At 40.3% G+C, this 27,904-nt stretch overlaps 1 protein-coding gene across 2 annotated transcripts in view; it reads right to left on the reverse strand.

Moving 5' to 3' along the window:
- Positions 1-2,702: 2,702 nt before the first annotated feature.
- CLCN4 (chloride voltage-gated channel 4) overlaps positions 2,703-27,904 on the reverse strand; it is a gene marked incomplete at its 3' end in the record, with an annotated part of 28,386 nt that continues 3,184 nt past the window's right edge. The window contains exons 3-11 of one of the 2 annotated variants that reach the window (XM_081997298.1): positions 24,436-24,623; positions 18,777-18,899; positions 17,000-17,206; positions 16,827-16,907; positions 15,758-16,303; positions 13,284-13,470; positions 10,431-10,829; positions 4,319-4,535; positions 2,703-2,793 (exon numbers count right to left, since the gene is read on the reverse strand). In XM_081997298.1, the coding sequence (XP_081853424.1) occupies positions 2,703-2,793; positions 4,319-4,535; positions 10,431-10,829; positions 13,284-13,470; positions 15,758-16,303; positions 16,827-16,907; positions 17,000-17,206; positions 18,777-18,899; positions 24,436-24,623 (2,039 nt within the window). Of the gene's footprint in view, positions 2,794-4,318; positions 4,536-10,430; positions 10,830-13,283; positions 13,471-15,757; positions 16,304-16,826; positions 16,908-16,999; positions 17,207-18,776; positions 18,900-24,435; positions 24,624-27,904 lie in introns of those variants that run through there. The other variant, XM_081997299.1, reaches the window with a different exon arrangement.

Genomic DNA, 27,904 nt, shown 5'->3' on the forward strand with positions numbered 1-27,904 from the left:
TTACAATTTTTTACAGTGTTGGTATACCATCCTGGTTCCTATAAGCAAATATTGCCCTCAGTACTATGAATGGTCTTCTGAGTTAGCTCTGTCATGGACTACATTATAATGCAACATGGACTGAAATTTCGTTCACTGACAGAGAAGGCTTTAGACTTCTCCTTTTCCCTGACATACATGAAGCCTTGAGTTTGATTTCAAACAGCAGATGACCTCACTTCCCAACTTACTTCTCTTGACTTATGAGCAAAAGAGATATTTAAAAGTGTTCAAGTGGGAAGAGAACACATTCTTATTTCCTATGTCAACATAAAGGAAGATGGAGAAAGCGTTCCTCAAACATGTATGTATTAAGAGCTATAAAAGTGAAAAGTAGAACACAATCCTTCAATTTTGATTTCAGAACAAGAGTTCCCTCTAAAGTATTTATCTTAGTCCAAATCCCTTAGATTCTAGTAGTTTTGGGTAGGAACTGACATTTGTACTAAGCCTCACTTGGGTTTAGTTGTGGGAATGAACTGATTTTATTTTATGATGGCATCTCTGTTCAAATGAAGGAATCCAATGTTTATCAGCTTGGTTGTTGACTTGATTGATTTTTTATGAGTTTGGCTGATGACAGCTTCACAGAAAAACACAAGAAACAACAATATTATGTTGTATTTCCTGTTTTCAGAAGGAACAGTTGTTCAGTTCTATAGTTTACATAGTTTCAACAATATCCCTTTAATAATGCATTGTACTGCAGATGTTCAGTTAACAAAAAGTATACACTGAAACATTTATGGGCTTTGGCCAGAGCTACATATATTTATGTCAGTCAGTTGCAAACACTATTGTTAAATGGAGTACTTAGCAGATTAAAATTATCCCTTTACTTCCGTTTCTTTTATTTAAACAATTTGGGCCATACTTTGTGTGAATGCAATGGGACACATGCCAGAAGGAAGCAGGGTCACCAGAGATAAGAGGAGGAATTTGTGATATGTAACTTTGGACATCTAACTGAGAGTGCACCTGGATAGTTGTGTCAGTTCAGGGACACAATAATCATGCACATGGCCTACAGGTTGGATCAACAGTCTGGCTTTTGTCTGGAGTAAGCAACAGGCTCTTCTGTCATGAAAGGACTCCCCTCATCTCTGTCCATGAAGACCATCTGGACACAATGGACTTGAGCTACAATTCTGTATGAATTTGAACAAAAATACCAGAGTTGTTCGATGCCTAAATGAAGGGACCAGACTCTCAGAGTCTCAGAGGGTCTGAAGGGATTTCAGGACATCTAAGGATGCAACCTCTCTCCAATAACAGTTATGTGTTACTGAGAGTAGAATTTGGTCTTCAGTTACTGATAACAGTATTGACTAAAGTGCTAGTATATCAATGCAGACAGTGTTGACACTGTGCACCTCACATATGACCAGAACAAGGGTTTAGGAAAATTTAGTATTTTTACCCGAGTGGCTTGGACATTCCTACCAGGGACTGTTAAATCTTCTGTTCTTGCTGCAAACAGATCAATAATTAAAGCTTTGCTATTGTTTGCATTCTCAGTCCCCTTGATCTTTATTCAGCCACAGTGCTGTGGGGATGGATTCCACAGTCCTATGACTGGCAGATACATAAGGAGTAGATCTGCAACAGAATAAATGTCTGGGACTCTTAAATTAACTTCAGCAATCTCTTGGCAGGTGCAGACAAATGCTAAAAAATCACAATGACGAAAAGGAACTAAATGGAGAAACAGGAATCAATGCATAACTTCATCAGTTTTTGAAAAATGATGATGTACACAAGGGGAGACAAGTGAGGGATTCAATCTCTTGTCACTAATATCAATGAGAGCTGGATACCAGTCCCCCTTTAGCGCCGTCGAAAATTCCTCCACAGGCTTCTATGTTCTTTCCTGTTGTAACAGCAAACCACATAATACTGAATATTACAGTACCTGTACGCAAGATTGCATAGAGAAATAATAAATCCTTACAAATAAGTCACATTTCAACATTAATAAAGGGAAGCTGATTGACAGAAATGCTAAACTGTATAAAATTCAAAGGACTAAAGCAGGGAGCAGAGGACACTATGTTTTAAAGTGAGTTGAAGTGTGTTCTCACTCCTTTTATACCAGGTCCTGATTAACTTAAATTTTACAAAAATAAATGAAGATGACAAAACTTTTCATTTAAAAATATGGTGATTTTCTTCCTCATGAAAATGGTATAATTCAGTAGCAAATAAGTAGCCATGATTTCAGTAACAAAACCAACTGATGTTCTTCTTATCATTCTCTAGTTTGGAATACAAATCTTTATCTTGTTAGCAGCTTATACATAGGCAGTGTCTGCTAGTCTCCACATCTGCCTCGAGAGTTACGGTGAATGTTGATGGAACCCACTGGTGCTCCTGGCTCTTTGTCTCTAAGCACCACATCACTTACACCCACCAACACTCCAATTGAGCTGTTGGGAATCTCATTAAGGAAACACAGCTTGATGTCTGCAGCTGCTTAGAGCTTCTAAACTGCCTTCCTCATTAAATAAGTGCCATCCTGCATCCAATCCCTCTGTCAGAGGCATATTGGGCCATTCCTCATACACATTACATTTCTCTTTAAACAAAATTGAAACACCGAACATAGCCTTTGTGTTAATCTAGAAGGGATTCCTTTGGGGTTACTTTCTTCTTCCTCTACCAGTCTAGTTAAACATGATAGATTCAGGGTCCTGGTTTGCCATTTGAGCCATATGTCTTAATACATCCTTTTTAGTTATGATACCCAGCAGCCTCCTAGAGAAAAAGAAAGGAAAGGTCAACAATCATCTCATGTATCATGCATTTTTTTCTCCCTGTTCAGCTGCAGGGTCATTTTGTGCGCGCTTCCATATTAAGACTGTCCATCCCATCCATTCCACAATGATTATCTTTCATAAAAAGCATTCTCACCTCATGTATTTTTACTACTCCGGTCATGGTCATTAAGTTAAATACTTTGGGTTGTTGTCTGGTTTTGTCAGGAACATGACTGAAAGAGGAGCTACAACTACTGACACTTTGTATGACAAAGTAATGAGTTTCCTTAGGCTCAGTCTGCAGAGGACTAACAGCTCAAAACCAAGACACCAGTGCCCTGAGCTAGGGCATGGGGTTTAGTAATACACCAACTAAGCTAAAGCATGGCCTTTCTGAAATTCTCACTGTATGACAGCATAATTCCTTCAACTTTGAGTGATAATTTCTCATTTATATGATCCTAAATGAATTATATCTGTCAGGAAAGATGAGGTCTATGGAACATATGGCCCCAAGAGTAAAAAATTTCCTAACCCTCAGTATTCAAGGGCTTTTACTTCCAGTCCTTGAAGGCCATGAGGCACTGCATTTTGAAACTATGTCATTGTTATAATTTTCCACCTTTCATTTCATGTAAGTGCTAGAAATCAAGATCAAAATTTCCAAATCCAGGCACCTAAAATCAGGACTTAAATCTGTGTCTTGATAAAGGTCCTTATTTTCTTAGTGCTGAGGACATTGAATCTATAGTAACAGCTGGCATGCAATATTTTTGAATAACAAAAAGGGTTTTTGCAAAAGACTAAATTTTAGTCTTGTGCATTTGAAAATGATGGCTCTGGTTTTGCTATCCTGTTGTAAAGTTTATTCTTACCATTAAATCCCAAAATAGCTCAGATACCACTGGAATTATGGGATGTTATTTCTAGTGCACATGATGCAGCTTTTGACTCTTCTAATTTCGTGTTTGCCCATTCTTCTTCAGCTGTTTTTTGTGGACTTTTGGTTTATATGCCTTTCTATTTTCCATTAAAGAAAGCCGAACAGATTACTTTTCTTCCACTGACATCTTTATCACAGTCTTCACAAACATTTAATCAAGCTGGATGTCTAGAAACAGGCACATCCTTTGCAAAACAATACTACTTGTCAGATCTGCCTCTGTTGAAAACTGAATGATAGTGGGAGACAGAACTGTTTATTTTATATTTATCTTTACCTTATCTAAATGACAATACACTAAGGATTCGGGAGAACAGAATGAAACATGACACCCAACAAGGGCCATTTTTGTTCTGAGTCTGGGGTTTTTTTGCTGCCCTGGAGAGACACTGGGCATGCTTCCCTTGTTTTTCCATTCACAAAATAGACAAAATCAAAATATTCACTTGACTGTCTCAGAGGTGCTGATTAATAGGTTACTGTATACACTTGCCTTAAAACAGGAAAAATGGTGGTGGCGTTAATGCTGAAGAAAATCTCCTGAGATTCTCTATATGTGCTTGAGTCAGCATCTACTCACCCACTGCGAGTGACAAGACACTGCCGGAGTCCAAGTTTTCGGAAAATATCTACCACGGTCTCCATTGGCGTGTGGTCAGTGACAGTGAAAGGGCTCAGGTTGAGAATACGCCGCAGCTTCAATGGATGGGGACTGTTGGGTGGCAGTTCTGGGGGGTCTTCGGTGAAGTACACAATGGAATTGCTCACCACCCCATCCTGACGCTGTCTTGCATTCTCTGTACAACAGAAAAATCAAGGTATATGGTGAGTCAGGCTTGATAACAAAACAAAAAAAATTATCCTCCTTTGGAAAGCGACGGTACTAGTTGCTTTTTGTCTTTAAGGTACTGAGGTCCTAAAAGTTGGGGTTATGGAGCAAACTTGAATTTCCTTGAGACATTGTTCTCTTGAAGCAAATGTAAGTAATATTTTTACAAACACATACTTTTGCTTGGTTGGCATTAATGCTTTTCTGAATAAATATGAGGCTCATGGCATTCACAAACATCACTAATCCAATTTCTGTCGAATTCAAATGATTATGTGTCATTTCCTCCATTGTGAGAATCACAACAGAAACTTCTATTATATGCCCGAAGGAGTGGAGTCAACAGCTGTGTATGGTCCCAGCTGGCTTGGAGCAGTATGTTTGTTCCCAGACTTCCCAGTGGAGTTGGGGAAATCTGGGTATGGTGAATGGATTTATGAACACAAAGCTAGGGAAAGACAAATTCACGCCCCAGGGATCCAGGGACAATGGTTCTAGACTGGCACACCTCTTTAGCATGCAGGGTGAATTTTGTGGTTTTGCACTTAATTCCTTAAATGTTGTTTGCATATTTAGATTTTAAAAGGGCAGAAAAAATTAACATCCTACTTAAAGGTAAGTAATAAAGGGAGGAACGATATATAGCAGTAAATTAGTTTTGATACGTTTTTCTAAAAAGTACTTATTCAACCACTTTCAAAAATTCAAAAGTTATCATTCATACTTCAATCAAACTATAAATTGAACTTCACACTACATCTAGAGTTTACATGAACAGTATAAGCCTTTTACTTTAAAGTATGCTCCAAGAAGAATTCTTAGCATTGAAGTGGTTTATTTTCTTGGTAGTGTTTACCTCATTTCTACTCAACACTACAGGGCGTGAGCAATATATGAGACAGATTTCCAAATGATAGACAACTTTTCTCTCCCCAGAATAAGCACCATTATGGTTTGGCTCTGAGGGTTTAACTCTTTCTTCTTTTTTTTTTTCTTTTTTGTATAAATTCTTGGGAATGGTTAGAATTATTATCCTTGATTAATATAGGTTGCTTCTGTTCTTGAGAGGTACAGCAAATCAGACATACTCAAAGCATAGTATATATACTTGGATCTCATTGCCATTAATCAAAGTGCAGAAATCTGCTCCTGTGACTTGTAATGTGTAGACAGTAACGGTTTGCAACATGTTCCAGCTGCATTTTTTTCCCTTTAATGATCATTGTCTTGTAATATTTCTGGAACTGGAGCAGTGCTGGCTCAGACCTACTATCAGTACAGTATATGATTTTCAACCTTCTCACCCCACATATTACAAGCCCTATTGCAACTTATAGAAATTACGCTAACTTTGTCTCATCTTGTTTTGATTCATACATCTAATTTCAAGTGTGAACATGCCTCCATAGCTCTTTGATATATGATCTGTGCTAAGAGGTAACATTAATCAGACTGAAGGTAACTCCCACTCTTTGATAAAAAGCCTTGACAGCTGGGTATTTCCTTCCCAAAGCTGCACCCAAAGCAACAGGCCCAAGCATTTCAGTTACCCCATTGCTGTTCCCAAGGCAGCAACGACCCCGGACAACAGTGATTAGCCAAAGCCCTGACTTCACTCTTCAAAGTCAAACGTCTCTCTAGAGAAATTTGAATGATGTAGTACTATTGAGCAAATTCAGTGGCATCAGAGAAATGGTTGACTTTGTATGCAGTCTCACTGGATGAGGGAGTTAGAGTAAAGGTAAAAGAGAAGAATAGATCATTTTTGCAGCCAGTGGGTAAGAAAGAGAGAGACAGCTTAAGAGAAAGAACAAAGCAAATGGATGACGATGTCTGGTTTTACAGAGTAATCTATGCAGAAGGCTCTTGTCATAGCTAGAGAGTGAATTGGTTCTCCCAAATGTGAAACGGCCTCTGATATTCAGGGGTTCACAGCCTATATTAACTATGTTGCTCTCTCAGCTCCACACTGAGAAAAATACATTATACAGGACACCTGGTTTGTGTCCAAGACTCTGCCTTTTGTACGATGCCTCTGAAGCTGGCCAAATTTAAGAGCAGCTTTACAAGGTCAAATACTCCCCTCTGTAAGACTGTAAAGTAGGTGCCTCTAAGAGTGTCCACCTCAGACTCTGCCTGCCTGACCTTCCTGCCTGCTCAACAAGGACAAGTGGAAGGACACAACCCTGCTGAAGGTGCTTTTGAGTGATTGGAAGTGTCATTGCCATTCACTTTGCAGGGACTGGATGCATTTCTAGAGCGTGCTTAGTGCTCCACTTACTAAGAAAGAAATGACGTAGGGGTAAATCTCAAGGTAGAGAGCTATGTGTGAACTGGTATTTGATGTGGGACTTAATGGCAATTGCCTTTATCCAAGAAGTCATTTGCATAAGGGAATCAGAGTACTTCCCCAGAATATTCACTGGGCCACCACACTGCTGATGCACAATTTATTGGGCCAGGGAAAGAAGCTGAAGCTTCTTGGTTGAAAGCATATCTCTACAGAGGATAACATGTTGTCCTATAGAGATACCAAAGCTTTTTCAAACTGAGGAGACATTCTGCAGAGCACAATGCAGTGAAAGAAGAGATGCTGGTATGGGCCTGATTCTGCTTTTCAGAAGACCTCATTCCCTGGCTACAGTGTGGCACAGATGGGGCTCATACTGTTCTCAGACATAACTCCAGTATCTCTGGATGCTGTCAGGCTGAGCAGGAGATAAGAACCTGAACAGGAGAATAAAAAAAACCAGTGTTTTGCCCTGCCCTGTACTGGAACCATATACTGTGTCTTTTGGAAAAGTGAAACCGAATCCATATTTTAAGTCTCAAAGACAAATCATACTGGAAAAATTAACTGTTTATCACAGAGTTAGCACAGAATGACATCAGAAGCTGTCATACTCAGCCCAACAGAAAAAAGGTCATCAAACCTCCCTGACGACTGAGGATTTCAGGAAAACTTATCTATGCAGTGAAGTTTTTGATTTTAAATCTCAGTTCTGCCTTAGATCCTATGAAATATGCTCTTAATTAGAGCAATGTGGATGTCAAAGAAACAGTTTTCAAACAGGAAAGCGTTTTGATCTAAAATGTTCGCTGAGTTTATTTTAAATTGATTTCTTTGTTATCAGTGCATAGCTGGACATTTTCACACATCTCCTAGCAAGCCCATTCAGACATGACTCAGTTCCTCAATATTCTCTGACTCGCTTCAGACAACGCCTGATCTTTCTGCTTTTAAAATAAGGGCTCTGCATCTTCACTCCATGCAGTTTTCCCACTGACATACTTTTCTGCAAAGGAGACACAAAAGGCTATAAATTTAGGATGGCAGCAAGCGTTACAGCCATGACATGCCATGGATGGTATAAAAGACTGAGATGGGGTAGGCCACATACATCTAATTAAGGCTTTTCTACTTCTCACAGGGAAATGCAGAAAACATTTGAAAATCATTACCAAAAGCAGGATAAAATACAAACTACTTTATAAATGCCATCAGCTCTTGGCATTTACACATTTGGTGAAACTTCAGACACATATTTACTTTCCTAGCTTGGTCATACAAGGCATCTTTTGTTTCTACTGAAGGAAGATTAGCTCCCTGAGAAAATCGGTTGTTTGAAAGGGATATTGCAGCTAGCAGCCTTGGACTTCATCTTGGTGGCTTTAAAATCCTCTTATACTGAGTTTGGTATACAGAGGATTATAACTTCATGGGGACTTTTTTTTTTGCTTGTTTTTGGAGGAGGGAGGAAGGAGCAACCAGTGACAGTGGGCTTTTAATGAAAAAGTTAGATTCCCACACTCCTTGGAAATTAAATTAAAATTGTACAATTAGAGGAGCTGTAGAACTGGCAGTAAGGCCTGTTCTGCTTTCCTGTGTTTTGAGAAATTAGTGGTATAACTAAATGCAAAATTAATTCAGTTCATAAACTATCTTCTTTAACTGAAATGACAACTTACACCACAGAAGGGAAAAAATGAGAAAATTTCTTACTGAAGAGAACTCTGCACTACATTTTAAGGCGAGAAAACTGGGCTCTGTCATTTCTTTTCTTCTTCTGCATGTAGTATTGATGCAGCATTGATGACTTTCTGCTATGGGATGAGAGGGAATCAAGTAACAGCTGAGTGTCCTTAAGTAAATGAATATATATTTTAGGTCTAATCACTTAGAGTCTTTTTACATGCAGGAGATGAAAATAATTATGCATTAAAAAAACATGTGCTTTAAAGAGCACTGTTATTTCTATTTTTATTTTAGCTTTGTGAGAAATGATCAGGAAAGTGGCCCTCTAAAATAGCCCTGTTTTTCTGTTTATGGATTTTCTTTTCTGAAGAATATGGGAGTTTCCATCTGACACAACAGCTTTTTAAAGGTGCCTAAAGTGGAGGGACGAAAAAAGCCCACACAGAGAGGAAAAATTCCATGTCAAGGAGATTTGGATATGCCAGATATTCCACTCCCCTGCAACGTATAAGGCAACCATGCCCAGCCAGCATCCTGCCTGTCTGCCCAGCTGGTCCTCAATGTCACCAGACTGACAGAATTGGGAGCAGACTGTGGGATTGTGCGCTGGTTTTGGCTGGGATAGAGTTAATTTTCTTCACAGTAGCTGGTATGGGGCTGTGTTTTGCATTTGTGCTGGAAACAGTGTTGACAACACAGAGATGTTTTCATTATTGCTGAGCAGTGCTCAGAATCAAGGCCTTTTCTACTTCTCACCCCACCCCACCAGAGAGGAGTCTGGAGGTGCACAAGCAGCTGGGATGGGACACAGCTGGGACAGCTGACCCCAACTGACCAAAGGGATATTCCATACCATATGACGTCATGCTCAGTATATAAAGCTGGGGGAAAGAAGAAGGAAGAGGAGGACGTTCGGAGTTACAGTGTTTGTCTTCCCAAGTAACCATTATGCATGATAGAGCCCTGCTTTCCTGGAGTGGTTGAACAATGGGAAGTAGCAAATGAATTCCTTGTTTTGCTTTGCCTGCATGCATGGCTTTTGCTTTACCTGTTAAACTGTCTTTATCTCAACCCACAAGTTTTGTCACTTTCTGGTTCTCTTCCCCATCCCACCAGGGGGGAGTGAGCGAGCAGCTGTGTGGTTCTTAGTTGTCAGCTGGGGTTAAACCACAACAGGTTGATTTGCCAGGCTTGCAGCACTGGATGCCCTGGGTGCAGGGAAGGTGGGAATACTTGCTTTCATCCAACATACCTGTCTTTTCAATCCCCACCTAGCCATCAGGCCAACCAGGAAAGGACCTGATGGGTCAAAACCTGTAATGACCTGGATCGGGTTCTCAGGTAACCAGCCAGCTGTCCACTGAATGCTTGACAAAACTCAGCCGTCTTTACCAAACAACATTCTCCACTGAAATGCTTTCCACCCCTAGTGCAAAAGGCCTGCCTGTGAGAAAAAACTGAGATAATGCAGCAGAAAGAAGCACATGGACTTGCACTTCGTCACAGGGAGACAAAGCTTCACGACTGCCCCAGCTGCTGCCAGCAGCCCATGGAGACTGCAGGAAGTTCAGCATTACAGTGGCTTTTGATCTGGTTCTGACAAAAATTCTGGCCATACGAGTCAGGTTTATCTCTGTTGTCTCTAGCAGAATCATATGGTACTGTGAGTGACAGCAAAATTAAGCCTACAAAAGTAAAGCCCACAGAATTCTACTAGGTGGTATGTTGCAATAGAAAAGCTTCCAGCTATGGGTCCTAGCAGCTAGTAAAAGCCAGACTTGGGGAAAGAGTTAGGTTCAGTTCTTACTTACCCATTCTTCAAGGTGAATAACACTGGTAACATACTAACCTGTCAAAACCAAATATGTACACTGATACTGTACTCACTTATTGCAAGAATCAGCTCTCGTCTCTGTGCAAATCCAATAAGTCTCTCCGAGTCTTTTGAAACCACTACTGGAAAGCCATTGTAGTCAGTCTCCTTGATTAGTGTCTCAACATCCTCTACCGTCATGCTGTCCTGCGTCAGAACAGAGAGAGGAGCTTCACCACGCCTTGGTCTCATGACGTCTGTTGCCAATGTTCGGTGGGTGAATTCATCTTTCACATCCAGAAATGGGTAACCATTCAGATGAATGTGAGCTTCATAGATCCCTTCTTTCCCAAAGGCGTCTGCCACCCACTTGCTTGTGACAGCTGCAGCCATAAGAGGTACAATGTACTCCAGCCCTCCAGTTAGTTCAAACATAATCACCACCAGAGAGACTGTCATTCGGGTAACACCACCTGAAAACAATGAAAGAAGTCAAGTTTCCCTCAGTGCTCTTGAAGTATATATACAAAGCAACTCATTTGTATTTTTGTGCCTTACACTCAAAAAGGCATGAGATTATTTAAGCTGAGTACTTTGCCCTTACACTTTGTGAAGTAGTTTGGGACTTATTTCACTAAAGAAAGATTTTTCATCTGATGCAATTTTCATCAAAAAGATTAAGTGAACTCACTGAAGCCAAAGATGCTAACACTGAAAAACAAATAATGAATACCAAACAACTGAGCTATCAAACTGGAAAGCATGCAAAAAACCCCCAGCTATACTGGATACTTGAGAAACTAAAACTGAATCCTGCCATTAGCCCTCTAAAATGACTCCAAGAATCAGCTAAGTACCGTGGCTGGGGCAGGTGGGAGCACAGCACTGGGGGTACTGGGAGCTGGCCTTCACATTGGCTTACCTATTGCATTCATACTGAAGAGAAAGATAAGCATTATCTTTGGGCTCACCATGGTTGCAAAATCCTATGTAAGGATAGTTTAAGGCCACTGCAAGAGCTACATTACAGCTTAAACCCTAGCTTTTGATATCAGCATAACATAGTTTGAACTGTATACATCTTGGTTTGAGGCCATTTAGGCATGCAGCCATAGACAGAGTTTTAGCTGTATTTTTCAATCTAGTCTTTCTGTATTAATTTCATAAGCGAGCTCCTTACTCCCTCAGTTTATATTAAAGGATAAAAATAATCACATAACTGCAGACAAATGTGTATGTGTCACTGAATTATTAGGTAACATTTCTTTGCCTCTGTTCAAAAGGTAAATGTAATAAATCTGCTATTTTTAGGCCTCAAAATACAGCACCATTTTAGATGAGAGAAATCAGAAACAGGTCATTACGAGATGCTTTTAATCTAGCAGCACACAGGACAATTAAATTGTAGGTTATTTAACACAATGGTCCGGATACGACTTTCATCTGAGGAATGCCTTAAACTTCTGACTCTGAAAAGCGGAAAGCAGATACCAGAATAAGGATCATTTAATACTCTGTGTCTCTTACTCTAAGCAAGACAGGTCTTGGGCTTAAGAATGAGCAGTGACCATTCTGCTGTATGTCTCACCATACTATTAAAATCACTGCACCTTTATTTGGACCTTTTAAAAGAGGAAGTGATTGCTGACTAACAGATCAACTGGCATAGCAGAGCAAATATTTTGTGTATCATTTCTTTTATAAACATTAAGATCATTTATGGACAAGAGGAAGCACTTTACTCTTTTTGACAGTAAGATTCATCCTAGCTATTTTAATGTGTCTACACTGCTGTAGGTGTCCACATCCAAAGGGGTGGATCCAGATTGCCTTTGTAATCTCTGGAGAGAAACAGGCACTTCTGAGGACAAATTCATCTGTCCGTTTGCCTGCTTTTAGACATCTATTGCCAGATGAGACTGATCTTTCCAGTACCTCATTTTTCTGTTTTGACTGTGAAGGGTATCAACAGAGCTGGCTCAGATGCTGATGTCTACATTACAGACATAAAATTTAGACAAGCAAATCCCACCCATCCTTTCTCTATAACTGATCACACAAGCGATCTTACTTTTCTGACAAGAGGCTCTGAAACTGAAACTTTTCCAGTTCTTCTTTAAGTACATCATTCATTTCAAGTCTACCTAATTACATCAGTTGTGTGTTATGCCTCCCCACTATTATTTCATCATCTAATGACAGTATCAATGACAACAACAAAGCAGTTAGTTAGAACATTCAATTACAGAAGGGGAAATATATGATAAGGCAAAAACATGTTCAGATGGTATGCTTGTAACATTCCTGTTGTATCTATGACTAGAAATTTGATATGTGAGGTATTATTCAATGATCTTGCTTTAATAGTTAACAGATCATTCCTGTTATATCCAATAAATCCTATTGATTGAATGTAATCAGATATTGGCCTATGGTCAAAACAAAAACCAAAAGACAGCCCAGTTGACCATAATGTGACACACAGCCAAAACAAGACCCAGAATTTTTACCTCTGTGTAGCTTAAAATCTGGCCAGAACTGAGAAGTTTGTTCCCTGCACTGACAGAGAGCACAGTCTAAACAAGGAAGTAGCATTAGTCCATCTACAGTGGATTTCATTACATCAAAAGGGAAAAAAACCAAGCAAAAAACACACTTTTTTGGAAACCTGTAGCCTACCTTTAAGTTTTTCTTTCCTTCTATGTGCTTTTTGGCAGATTACAAGGAGTAGGCCTCTCTTTTGTTGACTGCCTGGCAGATCACTGAAGACACCATTTGAGGAACCCATGCTTTAGCCCATCGTATCTATTACACCCAGAAATGCCAGCATAGTGCCTAACACAAACACAAAGCCCTCATAAACAATTTGTAGGTCCCCAGACATCAGTGTTACCCATGCAGGAAGCAATGATCAGCAGGTACTGTACCTAAGCAAGCTGCCGCTCCCACCATAGCATAAAGTCCTGGCGTGACGCAGTCTGCCCCAGGTCTGCACCAGTTCCTGAAGATGATCCAGTCATGATGGTGATATGCCAGCTGCTCTACTCCAATCCCAACCATCCTGCCTGCCATGGCTCCAACAGCCATGCTGGGAATGAAAAGACCTGAAGGGATCTTGAATAACATATGGACACATGAGCACCTTGACAAAAATGACTAGTAATGAACTTATTGATTAAACAATTTATTGTTAGTGGTAAGAGAACCCGTTTCCTTATTAAATGCTAGCTGAGAAGGATGTAGCCTTTTGGCATCCTACAGTGATGTTCTCCATGATCTGAGACATGTTTCTGCCGTGACTGAGCTTGTGTGGCTACATGTGTGTTAATAGCTTTATAAAATTTTAATGCATTTTTTCAAGTAATTTTGAATTCTGTCTGCTGCATCATACTGAAATTGATAGATAAATGGTGTTTCTGAATAACAGTTTGCTTTTAAAGTCAAGATGCTCCTGGTTTTGCCTTTATTGCTTTCTCAGCCGGAAGTCAGGAGCTGCTGATGGTTCTGTCATGGGCTTGAGAATAAGCTTAACTGAAAATAACATCTTGATTTCAACCCCTATCACACAGAGTACTTTAGGGTTTTATTACCACTCTTTCAGCCTAAATCAGACCAGATTTTAAATTAAATGTCAAACACACAATAAAAATTTAGAGAAAGGAGGCTGACTGCTCAAAGGCAGTCATCGCAGTTAGCTATATACTCTCCAGGAAGCAATATGAATCATTGCCTTGTTGTCTGCTACACAAAACATCAAAAAACAGTACTGAAATGAGGGGGGGAAAAAAACCCAAAGAAAATTAAGATTCACTTTGCCTTGTCTACGTGCATTTCCTCTTAGATGTCAAGTGTACCCGTCAAGTTGGAGATCAATTTCCTTGGTGAAGAAGATGACTCAGATCTGTTGCAAGGGCTTGCATGGAGTTTTTGTTGGTTTTAGAGAGGAAAGTTTGTAATATTTTTCTAATTCTGAAGATATACTTCGAGCTTCCTAGACAACTAAACTAACAACCTCAGCATGGCCCAGGGGTTTTAGGGCTGATAACAGCAGGCGCTATCTGTCCTACCACAGTGTTAATTTTGCTAACACAATTGGATTGGGCCTTCTAGATTTGGTGGGTAAAGCTATTTTGTCTGTTCTTTTCCATAATAGTTGAAACTGTCAACTGTTTCTAAAAAAATTTAAATATATAGAATAAAGAATCACATATCAAACAAAGAACCAAACTCAGAAATTTTTAAACAAATGAACAAGCATAACAACTGGCTGCCAGCCCCAGCACAAATCACTTTCTGCAGTGAAGGGCATCTCATTTCAAACCTTCCTCCAGAGATATTACCCCTGAGCTCTTAAACTCCCATTCCTTCTCTGTGCTCAGGAAATCAGCAGGGCTCAGTCACTGGTCCTACATGACCTTCTACCATTCAATAGTTTTTGTCATCAAGGACATCCCAAATGGAGAAAACACGAAAGAGGCAAAACTCCAAAAACTTCCCACTACTTTTGAGGTAACAGGCCTTCTAAAAGATGGATCCTCAGTTCCAGCTCAGTTTTTAAGAGAAAGATGAGATGCTTCAGCTTTGAGTATGGCATAACACATAGTGTGTAACTCAGAAAAACTTCCCATCATCTGCTGCAATCTGATCCAGAAATAAATGCTCAGATAACGGGAGCTGTAGACAGGCAGATATGTGTTTGATATGGGCTCTAGCAATCAGATATATAAAACTCATGACAAACAGCTTTGTATATATTGAAAGCTTGGATAAATTGTTCTTGGACCTTTCATCACTCATGTATGGGGAGGAGGAGGAGTGGAATGAAAAAGCTGCAAATCCAGAATAATCAAACGATAAAATCTGTCAATCCTCCCAATCATTCCCTCTTTTTTTTCTGAGATACAGTCCTTAAAATGATTAAAAAATAGAATTTTTCAGCTACTTTTACATTTTTGTGAGGTTTTCAATGTGTAAATCGGTAAATTCAAAGATATTACTTCCCTGAATATAGCTACCTTAAGGCACATTAAGACATCAATCCAAGAAGACAAACAACAATATAAATAGTCAATATCCCCGAAGAGATGAAAGACAGCTGCAGTGGGAATCATCTTGAATTTGCTTGTTGGCAACAATTTAAATTCTTGCCCAGATTTCTTTTTCACTTAATAAAACTGTGGATGACTAGAAGGTGCAAGAGCAAGGCTCATCCCTCTGCTGCAACAGGGGCCTGCAGAGCAAGGTGCTGGCAGGCAGGTGAACCAGCAGGCATGTCAACTACACCTGCATGGCTGGGTGTAGGTAAGAGACACACAAACCCTGCTAGATAGACCACAGCTGCTGATGGCAACCCATTTGTGCCTTATGCTCCCAACAGATTCTGCACTTGTCCCCGATTTACCTTCATGCCAAAAGTGAATATCGTGATGACAATTTTAAACACCAAAGCCAAGGCAAGCTGCCACATGGCAGTGTAGACCCCGGGGCCGGCAGGTCTGTCGGGAATGTCATCGACCGGCCGGGTCATGTTTGGGTCATTGATATAGTCGCAGAGCTGCGAGGACTCCAAGGCACCGCAGTCATTGAAGAGCTCCGAGATCAGCTCACTGGTGCTCCTCCGGGTGTAGGGGTTAGGGTAGGCGATGATGGCGGTGATAGCCGTTATCACTATGACCTCCAGCACTGGGTATTTCCCAAGCCTGGTGGTTTTTCGCCTCCTGCACCAGGCGATGTTGCATCGGATAAAGAGAGTTCCCCAGAGGCCGCCGAAGACGCCGAGCAGGATGAAGGGGAAGAGCTCAGCCATGTACCAGGGGGTGTGGTACTCCACATAGAACAGGACCAGCCGGCTGTTTCCAAAAGGATTGATGGACCTCAGTGTGAAGGCAGCCACGAGAGCAGCAAAAAATGACCTCCAGAGGGTTTTCAGAGGAAAGTAGTAGCTGACCTAAAACCAAGCAGAGACCGTAAACACTTCACTGGGTATGACAGAGGGTGTTTGCTTTAATTTGCCATCATCATGTGTTTCACCTGTGACTCTGTGTCTGACTTTACTGGGAGCACTAGTCCTTACCACAGCCAGAATGTGTTCACAAAGGTATCAAAAAAGGCATTTTCAGATAGGAAGCATCAACCAGTTAAAAATTGATAAATCTAAATCCAAAGTTGCTGGCTAGAGATGATAAGACTCCAACAGCTCAGCCCATGCTGCAGCAAGCTGAAAGCTGGAGAAACCACAGCACAGGGACACATTTCCAGATTGAATCATTTCATTTGTTTCCAGAAAGGCAGTGCTATTCTGCTCAAATTAGGCTGAAGTACCTGGCTATTTCTTATTACTAGAAACCAAAGATTATTTTTGCTTTAGAAGAAAAATAAGCATATAAATATTTGAAAAATAAAGAGGAATCTTAGAAAAAGGTATCAAATGAATATATACTAATTGAAGCAAGGGAACTGCCAGGCCTCACCTCTTCCAGACTAAAAAGCACACCTCCAATCGGAGCCCCAAAGGCAACAGAAACTCCTGCAGCAGCTGCAGCTGAGAGCACCTACAAAGCAAACATTTACGTACAAGGCATGAGTCCTTTGAATCGCCAAGTATCTGGACAGGGATATTAGAGATGATTTAAGCCAACCTCACCTCTCTCCTCTTTCCTTCATTCTTGCTGTACTTTGAGAAAAGGCTGCTGAAGAAGTTTCCGCAACAACAGGCCACGTGGACTAATGGCCCCTCTTTCCCAAGGCTGAGGCCTGAAGACACCACCAGAACCAAGGTGACTGTTTTGATTAAAAGTGTCCACTTTCCCAGGTAGCCCCTAATAATGAACCCACTCAAGATGGTTTTTATCTGGAAAGCAGGAAGAACATGTTGAAGAGCTGAAGAAACCTTTTCTACTCTGCACTTGCAAATGGAGTTAAAACCCCAGCAGAGTTAAAAAAAAAAAAATTCAGACTGCTTGCAAAGAGACAGCGATGGAGAGAAAGAAACCATAAGTAGGGCAATTTTCCCATAGTGATAGATGAGCAGGGGTTAAGCAGACCACACTTTTACTGTTCGTATAGGTGGTCCCCTGCATCAGTAAGGAGTCTTACAGAGATCAATAGAAATATGAAACTGTTACATATCTCCTTGGCTTACAGGATCAGAGTTAAACTAGACCCAACTTTAACAAAGCAGAAAAAAAGCAAATAAACAACCACAGACTTCTCCCAGTTAAAATAAGGAAAAAGAAGTTCTAAATATTTGGGATGGCCATGCCATAAAAGTATGCAAGTATAATGAAATGAGAAAGTCCAAGAGATCTTATTTTTACACATTTCCTCTAATTTTGCATGTGAGTGGCTAGAATAGATGCAAGGTAGGATCTGGGTTTGGATTCTAGCCCTGGAAATGAACTGGAGCTGAGCATCACCTCACATAAGAGGCTTACCACTCAGAAACTAGATTTACAGTTAAGTATGAAAACTTTTTAAAAACACTTACAGATATATCAAATATGTAACAAACACACACATGTGACCACTTTGAAACATGGAAGTGATTTAAATATTCTGAATTATTTGCAGTGGGGTTTTTTGCTGATTGGCTATGAAACATTTGGATGCTTCTTCTAGAGATGAAGGAAAAAAATATACCAAGATTTCTAAAATTTGTGCTGTTGATTCTGTCTGCCAGATTCCTACATAATAATCCCAGTGGATTTATAGCACTTTTAACAAAAGAATGCCCTGATTTCAAAATTTTTGTGTAGCTGTGCTGCTTGAATTACAGGGTTCGTCATTTTAACAGCTTAAATAAGGATTGAGGCTCAATATGTAAAAAGACAAGTGAAGATTTTGGCTGCCATAACGCTGTCATGCCAGCATGACATGGTGTACAAGGACACAATTTGCAGAAGATGGACAGCCAGACAATTTTCAGGCATCCCAAATGATGGGCAACTCGCATCTTCAGTAGTTTAGGAAGCATTAGCTTTGTAGCCCTCCTTCTTCATTTTATTTTTGTTTTATTTAAAGCCTAGCCTAGAAAATGACTGGTTTTGTAACTGGCACAAGTAATTTTATCCAAGAAAAATTCTATATAAACTTTTAGTGAGTATGTGCCTCAGCCACAAATAGTTATAGTCCATAAAGTGATAACTGGGAGCCATTGATTTTTAATTCATGCTCTGGCAATGAAGAAGTATGTACATTAAACTTTCACAGTGGCATTTCAAATATTCATTTTCTACTATGGAAAATTTAGATGGGCACCATAAAGGCAAGTTAGACAAAGGAATGAAGATAGATGAGATGGAAAGACAATCTTCTTGTTCAAATGCTATCTCATAGTACAGTTTTGGAATGGGAAAAGGTAGCAAATTATCTTGTCTTTGTTTTCATGTTTTTTTGATATTCATCCACAAAGAAAAACTCACCTCTGGGATTCCAGAGCCACAGGCATAGGGAGCAAACACTCTGACCAGGGAGACTGCCAGGAAAGCAAAACATAGAGCCCACATAATGTATAGAAAATAGTTTAGAATGTAAGCACTTGCACCCTAGAAAAATAACAGTAACAAACATTGTTAGACAAATGCAGGTTGTTAAATCTCATGTTTCTACTAGGGATCATGATGACATGGAGCCTGGTCTTTTCATTTACACGCTAGCTGCTGCTTTTTCTCAGAAAGGACAAATGACTTTATATACTCCAACAATTTTATTACTCATGGAGAGAAGCATCATACTAATATATACCTAACCCAGTCCATACAGTCTGTTTGCAAGGGACTCAAACACCTTAAACAGAGCATCTTTCAAGCACTAAAAAATTAAGCCAACCACAAAAAGTTCCAAAACATCAAACAGATCTGTCATAAGGGCAAAAGTAATTGATAAAAAAGCACCTAATAATGGAATCTGCTGTTTCATCCCATGGTGGGTGATAGGGGATGAGACCCTGATACATCTTTTTCCAAGGGCTGGTATTCAAAGGTCAACTATCCATGCAGATGCTGATCTTTTCAAATTACATCCCTCTGTATATCAGTAGCCAGTTCAGTTCACAAACAGGAAGGGTAAAACCATAAATAAATTCTTTCCTTCTATATGACGCTATCTATGATAGGGTTGAAAAACACATTTGAAAACACAATAGCTTGGCAGATCCCACTCAGACACATCTCAATAATTTTTGCCCTGATATTTAAAAAGCAGTCCAGTCAATAATAAAACCTATCTTCAAACTGAATAGCTTTACTGACAGAATGGAATTGTTAATGATCATTAGCAATGGTTGACTGTGCAGTGCCATAGTGAAAGCATAGTCAGTAGTGACCTTCAGGCTTTCTACGTGTCTCCAATGGTGAAGTCAAAACTGTTGTTAAAATCTGCCTTAGAATACACCTCCCTCTTCACAAGCATAATTTTTAGATTAATTTGGAAAACCCCTCCTACACAGACAAGAGAATCTAGTCAGAGGCATTGAATTGATAAAAGGAGCTTAAGTCTTCAAACAATCTCTTCTAGCAACATGACACTGCAGAATAAAAAGATGAACCTCAGTGCATGAATTGATACGAATCCTTCACCTCTAAGTGAACTCTTCCTACCAGATACAATCCCAGCTGCTCAAGAACATCAGGGCCCCTGTCTTTGCTCTGCAGGACAGCAGCCTGGATATCAACATTATGATAAATCAAGTAGGAAAACAGGCATTAATCAGTTGTATCATGTCTTCAGTTAGCAGAACTGGCCAAGCCCAGTTCCCAGTCATAAAAAACCTAGAGCTGAGAAGTCTCCCTGTTCGCAAGCCTGCAAGGAATCAACCTTTAACAGAAAGAATGTTTGCTAGCTTCATTTTCCGGGTCTCTATCCAATTGAAAATACAGTAAAGAAACTACTGCCCTTATCCTTATGGATATATTTGGAAGAAGGGCAATTTGTTAAGGTCCTCTTGTGCTTGCTGAAGTTAGCAGATGGCTTTTCTTGTAACAGCAGAAGAGCAATACGATGCTATCCCCCTCAATGCCCTGAGACTAAGCAGTCACGGATCCCACACTTACAGTGATTGACATCTGTCTGTAGTAACCATGGATCTTTGTTGCCACAGCTGAAGATGATCTCAATTCATCATGAATGTCTTCTCCTAGTGCTTTTAATTACAAACAGCTATGGCAATATTTACCCTTCCTCTAGACAAAGCTATGGATATATTGCCCCAGGGAAAAATTCTCCTTTCAGTGTTAATCTGGAGTAACTCCAAAGAAGACCAATGCCATTACAGCAATTTAGCCCTAAAATGTTGAGCGAAAGCTGCAGTTTTGCTTCTAAATTCACTGGAGTCAAATTAACTTTGTTTCTCTTTACTTCCTCTTCTGTTACATCTCAGAGGTCACATGAAAACTATGTCATCTCATTACTGCAATCACACATACACCTACAGCCCTGTTGGCAGGACCACAGAAGAGTCTATATGGCCAGTTCAGTCTTATCCCTTGGGACAGCTCTCATTGTTACATTTTCCAGATATCTGGCATTCTGCAGGTCCAATTGCAGGAGTTTCTAATAATCAGTAATAAGAAAACCTTTGGGAAGTAAAGTAGTAGTAACTCAGTATAGCAAATGGCTCATTTCTCACTCATTACATTCCATTACTAAGTCCCTGAATCAGTAAGAATCTTAAGCACATTCACTGGAATCAGAGACCAAAAACTCTCATCAGCAGAGATGGTTCTGCTAAGACCTTTTCCACTAGTGGCTCATAGGACTTACCCTGGCAGCAATAGTAATGAAGCATGCAGGGAAACTGAAGAAAATTGTATTTTAGTTTGCAAGACCTCACAGTATTTCAGATCTGGTGTCAGTCCAATTTATGTACAAATGGAGACAATTGAAAACAACCCTCACAAACTCAGAATACTGAAATAAAACACATCTCTCAGGATGCCGTCCATGGCTGACCAATGCTTGTTTCCTCCAGAGGCCAAGAGCTCTACTCTGACTTGACTTGGCATCTCACAGCTTACAGACTCCCTCCAGTGGATGTTACAAATTGGGAAATGTGTCTCAAGTATAGAGGGCCTTCCTTGTCTTTCAGGTCTCAGCTTCATGACAGGAGATCCAGAAGCCCTGGGATGGGAATCCAGTCCATTGCTGGATCCAGTGTCATGAGCCATGGAAGACACAGGGCTCTTCCCTCTGCTTTGGATAGATGTGAGGCACCAGAAATGGGGTCCTCAGCTCCAGTGAAATTCAGGTTAGGACCAACCTGGATCTGCAGAATAGGGAAGCTCCAGATCACCAGATACTGGCTAGAGATCTAGCTGAAGTGGATGGCATCTGATGTGCTTTAAGACACCCACTCCTCCAGTGAATTTGAGGTTTTGAAACTCTCTTGCATCAAAAAATTCTTCACCTGCTCTTTGGAAGCAGTGCTGGATCAGAGGGATGAAGGTTACCATTGGCCTACAAAACAGTAATTAGGGAAGAAAACATAGCCTGGTATGTTTCGGATGGGCTATTATGTTTTCCACAATAATTTATATCAAGACTCTGCTTTGGGCTCATTTTATAGGACGACTAAAATGAAAAAAATTTTCAGGAGATGCCATAGGAAATGTCACAATTCTCAGCGAGAACACATGTACAGGGTTTATCACAGCCATATATCAGCAAAACCACAAGGAAGAAAATACCTAAATCTTAGTTCTCAAAATGACAAATTTAGTTGTCTATGATAAGAAAGAGACATAGTCATGCTTTAAAAAAAAGACACATCTGACCAGAGTACCTTTAGGGAAACTGTTCCAAGTATTGATCTAGTTGAAGCTGTCCCTGCTCGTTGCAGGGAGGTTGGACTAGATGACCTTTAAAGGTCCCTTCCAAACCAAACTATTCTGACTCTATGATTTTCTGTCTAAAATGTGCTCCAGATTAGTCCTTCTGTGCACTGTGCATTTTATAGGGCTGTTACCCAAATAGCAGGCACAAAATAAAGCAACATACCAAAAAAAAAAAAAAAAAAAAGGCAAAATTATTCTGAAAAGCAGTCAAATTCAGTGTATTTTGATCCCTTGTAGAGTCCTCTACAACTACAGGAATCATGCAAAACTTGCCCATATGGTAAGTCTTTTGCTGCAAAACAGAATTTTTTCTTCCCATATTCACGTTTTTGTTGGGCTTTGCCTGGGATTTCAATGTAACAGTAATAGACAGCTATATTATTAATATTTACAGCATCCATCAGGCCTTGGCAGCCAGAAACCCACAAGATCTTAGAGGCCCATTTATTTTGAGAAAGAGCCTAAAACTAAGCAAAGATTAACCTTTTTTTCCCACTGTGACAGTATACTAGGGGGTGAGAAGCCCAATTTAAATACAAAGTGAGTAAATTTTCACAGTGCCCAGCTGATACTTTTCTTATCAGCCCCAGCATACAGCATTCACAACTGCTGATTTCGGGTAGCAGGTGAAAGCAATAAATTTTCTCAAGGATATGCTCTGTTCATACATTGCAGCCTTTCAGAGTAACAGCATGTCAAACACATGCACAGGATTTCCAAATCCCCTAACAATTGTAACATTCTCCTCTTTTTTCCCTTCCCACATTTTTCTGTTCTCTTAAATTACATCATCATCCCCAATCCTGCAACTTTATACCAGGGTAATATTTCTGCACTGTTACAAAAACACAACCACCCAAACCATCTGTTGATGAAGAGCAAGCAGTGTGAACCCAGCAAACCTCTGGCAAAGGAAAGCTTGGCACTGTGGACTGCCAGAGATTTCTGCCTGAGATCAAATGGTGGGAATATTCAGGAACAGTGAGCACCCCTCTACTTTTGCTGTGGTTAATTAGAACTACGGAAAATTGGGCTATGCATATTCACAGGCGCTCTCATCTAGTACTATTGGTACTGTAAACCTAAAGCGGCACTGAAGGGAACATGAATGACAAAGTTGTATGGCGATAAAGGTGCCCTCAAGCACTTTCTGCGGGACCAGACCATCTTCGCACTGGGGTAAGATCTGAGACAATCTCTCCATCACCCTTTTTTTAATTGCCTGGCTGGAGATGATTTCTTCCATGGAAGTATATGTTTTCTTCTCCTGTTAGTCACCAAACCACATTACCAGATTTTTTTTAAAGTCCCAGTTCTCTTCAAAGCCACATTCATCCCACCTCCAGGTCATATTCAGTTTTTGTCATGTTCAAGTCACCTGTAGAAATGGGGCGAAGGGGTACTCAAGACAATGGTTCTACCAAAACATTTGAGTTGTGAAGGGATCAGTATCATTCAATACATTGAAAAGCTTAGCTTGAAAAGAAAATCTCCTTTTGCTATTTTTCATAAAAGTATCATCTGCTGAAAGGAGTATAGAAAGGCTTCATCTGATGTCTTCAAAACAAAACTTTCACCTGCTTTGCTTTGAAACAACATTCTTTGTATTTAAAATTACTACAATTTAAAAAAGGATAGGAAAAAAAATCTTAAAATGTAAGTTTCATGTCAGTCCAGATCAGCTTTTTCCCTTCCTGTCTTCTCCCCATGCAAGTTTTTCACTTTGGCCCTCTCCCAGGAAGCCCATTTTTTCCCTAGCTTTTGGCGCTAGATAAATATTTTGCTATCTGATAGAGAAACTGATTGCAAGGGCATAACAAGTGGTTCTTATGTGGCTCCCACTACTACTCACAGCATTTGAATACATAAAAACCATCTGCAGTCCCAAAAATTTCCTCTGAAATGTATTTGCCAGGGATCATCTTTTTTGTCCCATAAAATTGTGTTTAAAAGAAAAAATAGATAGCGGCTCAGGTCCCCTGGTGATTATGTTATGAGTGTTATGAAACAGTTTTGGTAGAGAGAGATCTCACAGTTTTCCAATTTCCATCACACATGACACTGAAACAGGATCTCTCCCAAGTTAAGCAGATACTGCTTGTGGAAATGTCTGTCTGTTTGGGTTTTTTTGCGATGCTCTCAGTTCATTACTTTCTCTTTCAGAGGAAATCTCTGGAGGGAGCATCAGCAAGTATGAAACAAGGGCATTCCCTGTCCTGCTGTGAGCCCAACCTAGTCAGGTCTCCCGTACCTCAGACTGGCTTACAAGAAGTTCAGACCATTTCTGCCACTGGGGACATTTGTCCCTGTCATCAAATGTCGTTTCATTAGATGTCCAGCAGCACTGCTCGTGGCTGTACCAGAAGGCAGACAGGCAGACACCCTCTTTCAGGTCTGTCATCCAATCCACAGCTAAATCTATCACTCCGGCTAATGTGCCTGGGAAAAGAAATGCAGAAAAAGAAACCGTGGCATTAAAAATTATCGAGTTGCAAGGAAGATATATCTAATTATAATAACAGCAAAAAAACCCCCATGATTTGGGGAAGCAGCTGCAATGTAAGCAGGAATATAGCACAGAACTGGGGGCAATAATGAGTTTGCAAAGAAACAGCCACACCAGCTTGCTGTCTGACCTTCAGTGCTCTCTCATAAGCTTTTGTTTTAAATGTTATCATTTTCACACTGACTGATTGCCAAATAGGGAAGGCATAACTGATGCAGGGCCTGATCCTGCAGTCTGTCCCAGGCAGGTGCACCATTTGACTGAGGTAAGCAGGCCTTATGCAGGGTCTCCATACACATACTAAGCTGCAGGTCTCAAACCATGCTGTATTCCAGGGGCAGGGGAGGAGGATACCTATGTTTTCCTATAGCCTTACTGGTGCCAGTGCAGCAACCTTTTAGAAGGGTGATTTCAGTACAGAAACAATACAGGTGCAAAATTATAATTTATGAACTTAACGGAATTGGACTCTCGATGTGTACATTCATTAGCAATCCAAACACGCAGAATAAAACTATCCTTCAAATCCTCTCTGTACCAAACTAACCCTTTAGTTTTTCCTCAGTAGTTACACAGAGCTACAGTGACACCCGGTGGCCACCGGCTACTGACAACGGTAAAAATTATGTGGGCCAGACACAAAAAAGAAAATCTTCCTTTTCTAGGACATTTGCCCATCAGTGATAACAACCTGCCCCAGGACCAGCACCCTCAGAGCAGATGTGTGCTCAGGAACGCAACACCAGCAGGAATGGGGAGCACACAGAAAAGTAGACCAGTGGTTGGTCCCTATGTCTATAGTTTCTGGAAAGCATTGAACCACCAACTGACAGAAAAGTCATTTAGTGTTTTCCAAACCCCTCTCACATACAACGGAAAGGATCAGTCAACAACATTTTTACTGGTAATCATTAATACAATTTCAGGAATCTGGTAATGAATTTGAACAGAATTCATAGGTGCATTTCAGTAGGACTAAAACACTGAAAAAATGTTTTAGAAAATGCAAAACGGTTTGGTTTTATGTTTCCAAAACTTTTAGCTTTGTGGCTCCTGCTAAGAATGCAGTTATGTGAAGCAGGGGTGGGGGCTGCTCCCCTTTCCCCTAGCAATTGGGGCACACAGGTGGGTTAAAGATCCAGTTTATTTGACCGGAAACTAAAGTTTTCTGCTTTTCATTTCTGTGAAAAAGCAAAAAAACCCAAACATTTCAAATAATTCAGGCATGTGTAACCTGGTTTTTATTCCACAGAACAGAAAAACCCCACAAGTGTTCACAGAGCCTTACACATAAGTTTGCTCCCTTAAGAAGGATACTTGTCACCATACTGACAAGTGATGTGACTCATATAGCAGTGAAGAATTTTTGTTGTATAGGAATAATTTGAAGAACTATATTGATAGACTAGACAAGATCACAAAAAAGGTTGCAGCAGGGAGTAATGATGTCTGTATCAATTATTTTCTTTCATGAAGACTTTGGCTTTCTCTTTGCTTACACTTTTCCATTTTCCCAAGTTTCTATGGAAACAATGAACCATATTCTTAGATGATGATAAATCACTGCATCACTACTAAGTCAGCATGCATAGCTTACTGAGTTTTGCAGTAAACTCTAAATTTTCCTCCAATTTTCTGAAATGAAAATTTATCATTTCATTTAGGAAATAATAGCACAAAGAATCCTCAGCCCTTGGCCATAAGCACCAAATGCTGTGCCTCTTGCATCTCTTGATGGACCTTTATCGTCCTCTGGTGCTACCCCATCCTTCAAAGCTCAGATCACGCTTAATCAGCCAACTGAGTGTTAATGCTACCTAACAGAAGGTGCAAAGGCAGTCAGGCTTTTGAATGTTTTTCCCCAATAAAGTTCATAAACAAAGTGAGGAACAAACATTCAGTTCTCTAATATAACAAGCTCAGATGCATCACAGTGCCTCTGGGAAAATGTGCCCCTAAAAAAAAAAAATATATCCCTTTTGCCAAATGCTTTGGGATCCACATAAAGAGGAAAATACTTCATGCTTTACAGAGAGGAAAATCTTGCAGGATAATAGTGCAACAGTTAATGCTTCACAAGCCAAGTGATCAGGGCTAGAATTTTTCCAAGTTCTGTATCTTTGCAACTTTAAGTGAAATTAATGGAAGTTGCAGAGTGTTCAGCATCTCAGAAAATCAAGCCTTTAATTTCTTGTGCTTACCACAGCTGTCTAGACATTGCACCTCTGTAATACAGCATAAGTTTATTTTCCTACTTCTCCATCAAAGAACTGAACTTGTTCCCCCTTCTCTGTAACTTCCTGCCCAGAATGAAAAATAATGAGCCACTCCAAAGCCAGGAAATGCTGAACTTCATTTTAGATATTAGCCTTTTACCTCTCTCCTTTTCCTTTGGTTGATGATGGCCAATACTCATACTTTACAATGCCCTAATGCAAATGCTAAAACTTTGCTTTGAAAACATATTTTTCCCAATGCACCTGTGCACCACCCAAGTGGCATGGCACTGAAATACAAAGGGGATTTGCACATCCTGCTCCAGTAACAGAGCATTTTAGCATTAGTATGCTAGTACTTTTTGTCACATAGCTTTAGAAAACAGACTCTTTTGTTGATCTGTAAACAGCATATACATTCAGTTGGCTAGTCGTAAAGTTGCCTAGTCGTAATGGTTAGGTTGAGGGATGGCCACTGTTTGGCAGGCAGGAAGGGCAAAGTAAAAACTCAGAATTCCTTAAAAATGAGTGCCTAAAAATTTGGCACTCACACCTAAAATTTTTAGACTCATTTCCCCATACATTACTTTGTATTTCTCTAGAAACTGTGCAAAGTTTCTGACTGAGAGGCCCAGGTAGAGCTCAGTATCTTTTTCTGGAGCACCATGTGAGCAGTTTTCACCTGATCTCCACACCAAACAGTATTTGTGGGTGTTACTGCTCCTTCTCCCTTCCTAAAATGAGCAAGCTCTGGCTCCCAAGGCTTCATTTCCAGACACTCCTTAGCGCCTTTCCAGCCACTTGACATCCTCATACACCATCTTCTCCCTCCATGTAGCACCTGAGTGTTCGAGGCCCTGCAGGTACCTGGTCCTGAAAGAACCTGGGAGGTAGCTGTGTCGGACTGTGGCAGCAGCAAGGGGCTCCGCTCAGGCTACTCTACATGTGCACACTCACTCGTGAAACTTTGGTCTGATCCCAAATGGTTGCTGTCACAG

Source organism: Phaethon aethereus (genome assembly GCF_964289735.1).
Source record: "Phaethon aethereus genome assembly, chromosome: 1".
In the NCBI taxonomy this organism is placed as follows: Eukaryota; Metazoa; Chordata; class Aves; order Phaethontiformes; family Phaethontidae; genus Phaethon; species Phaethon aethereus.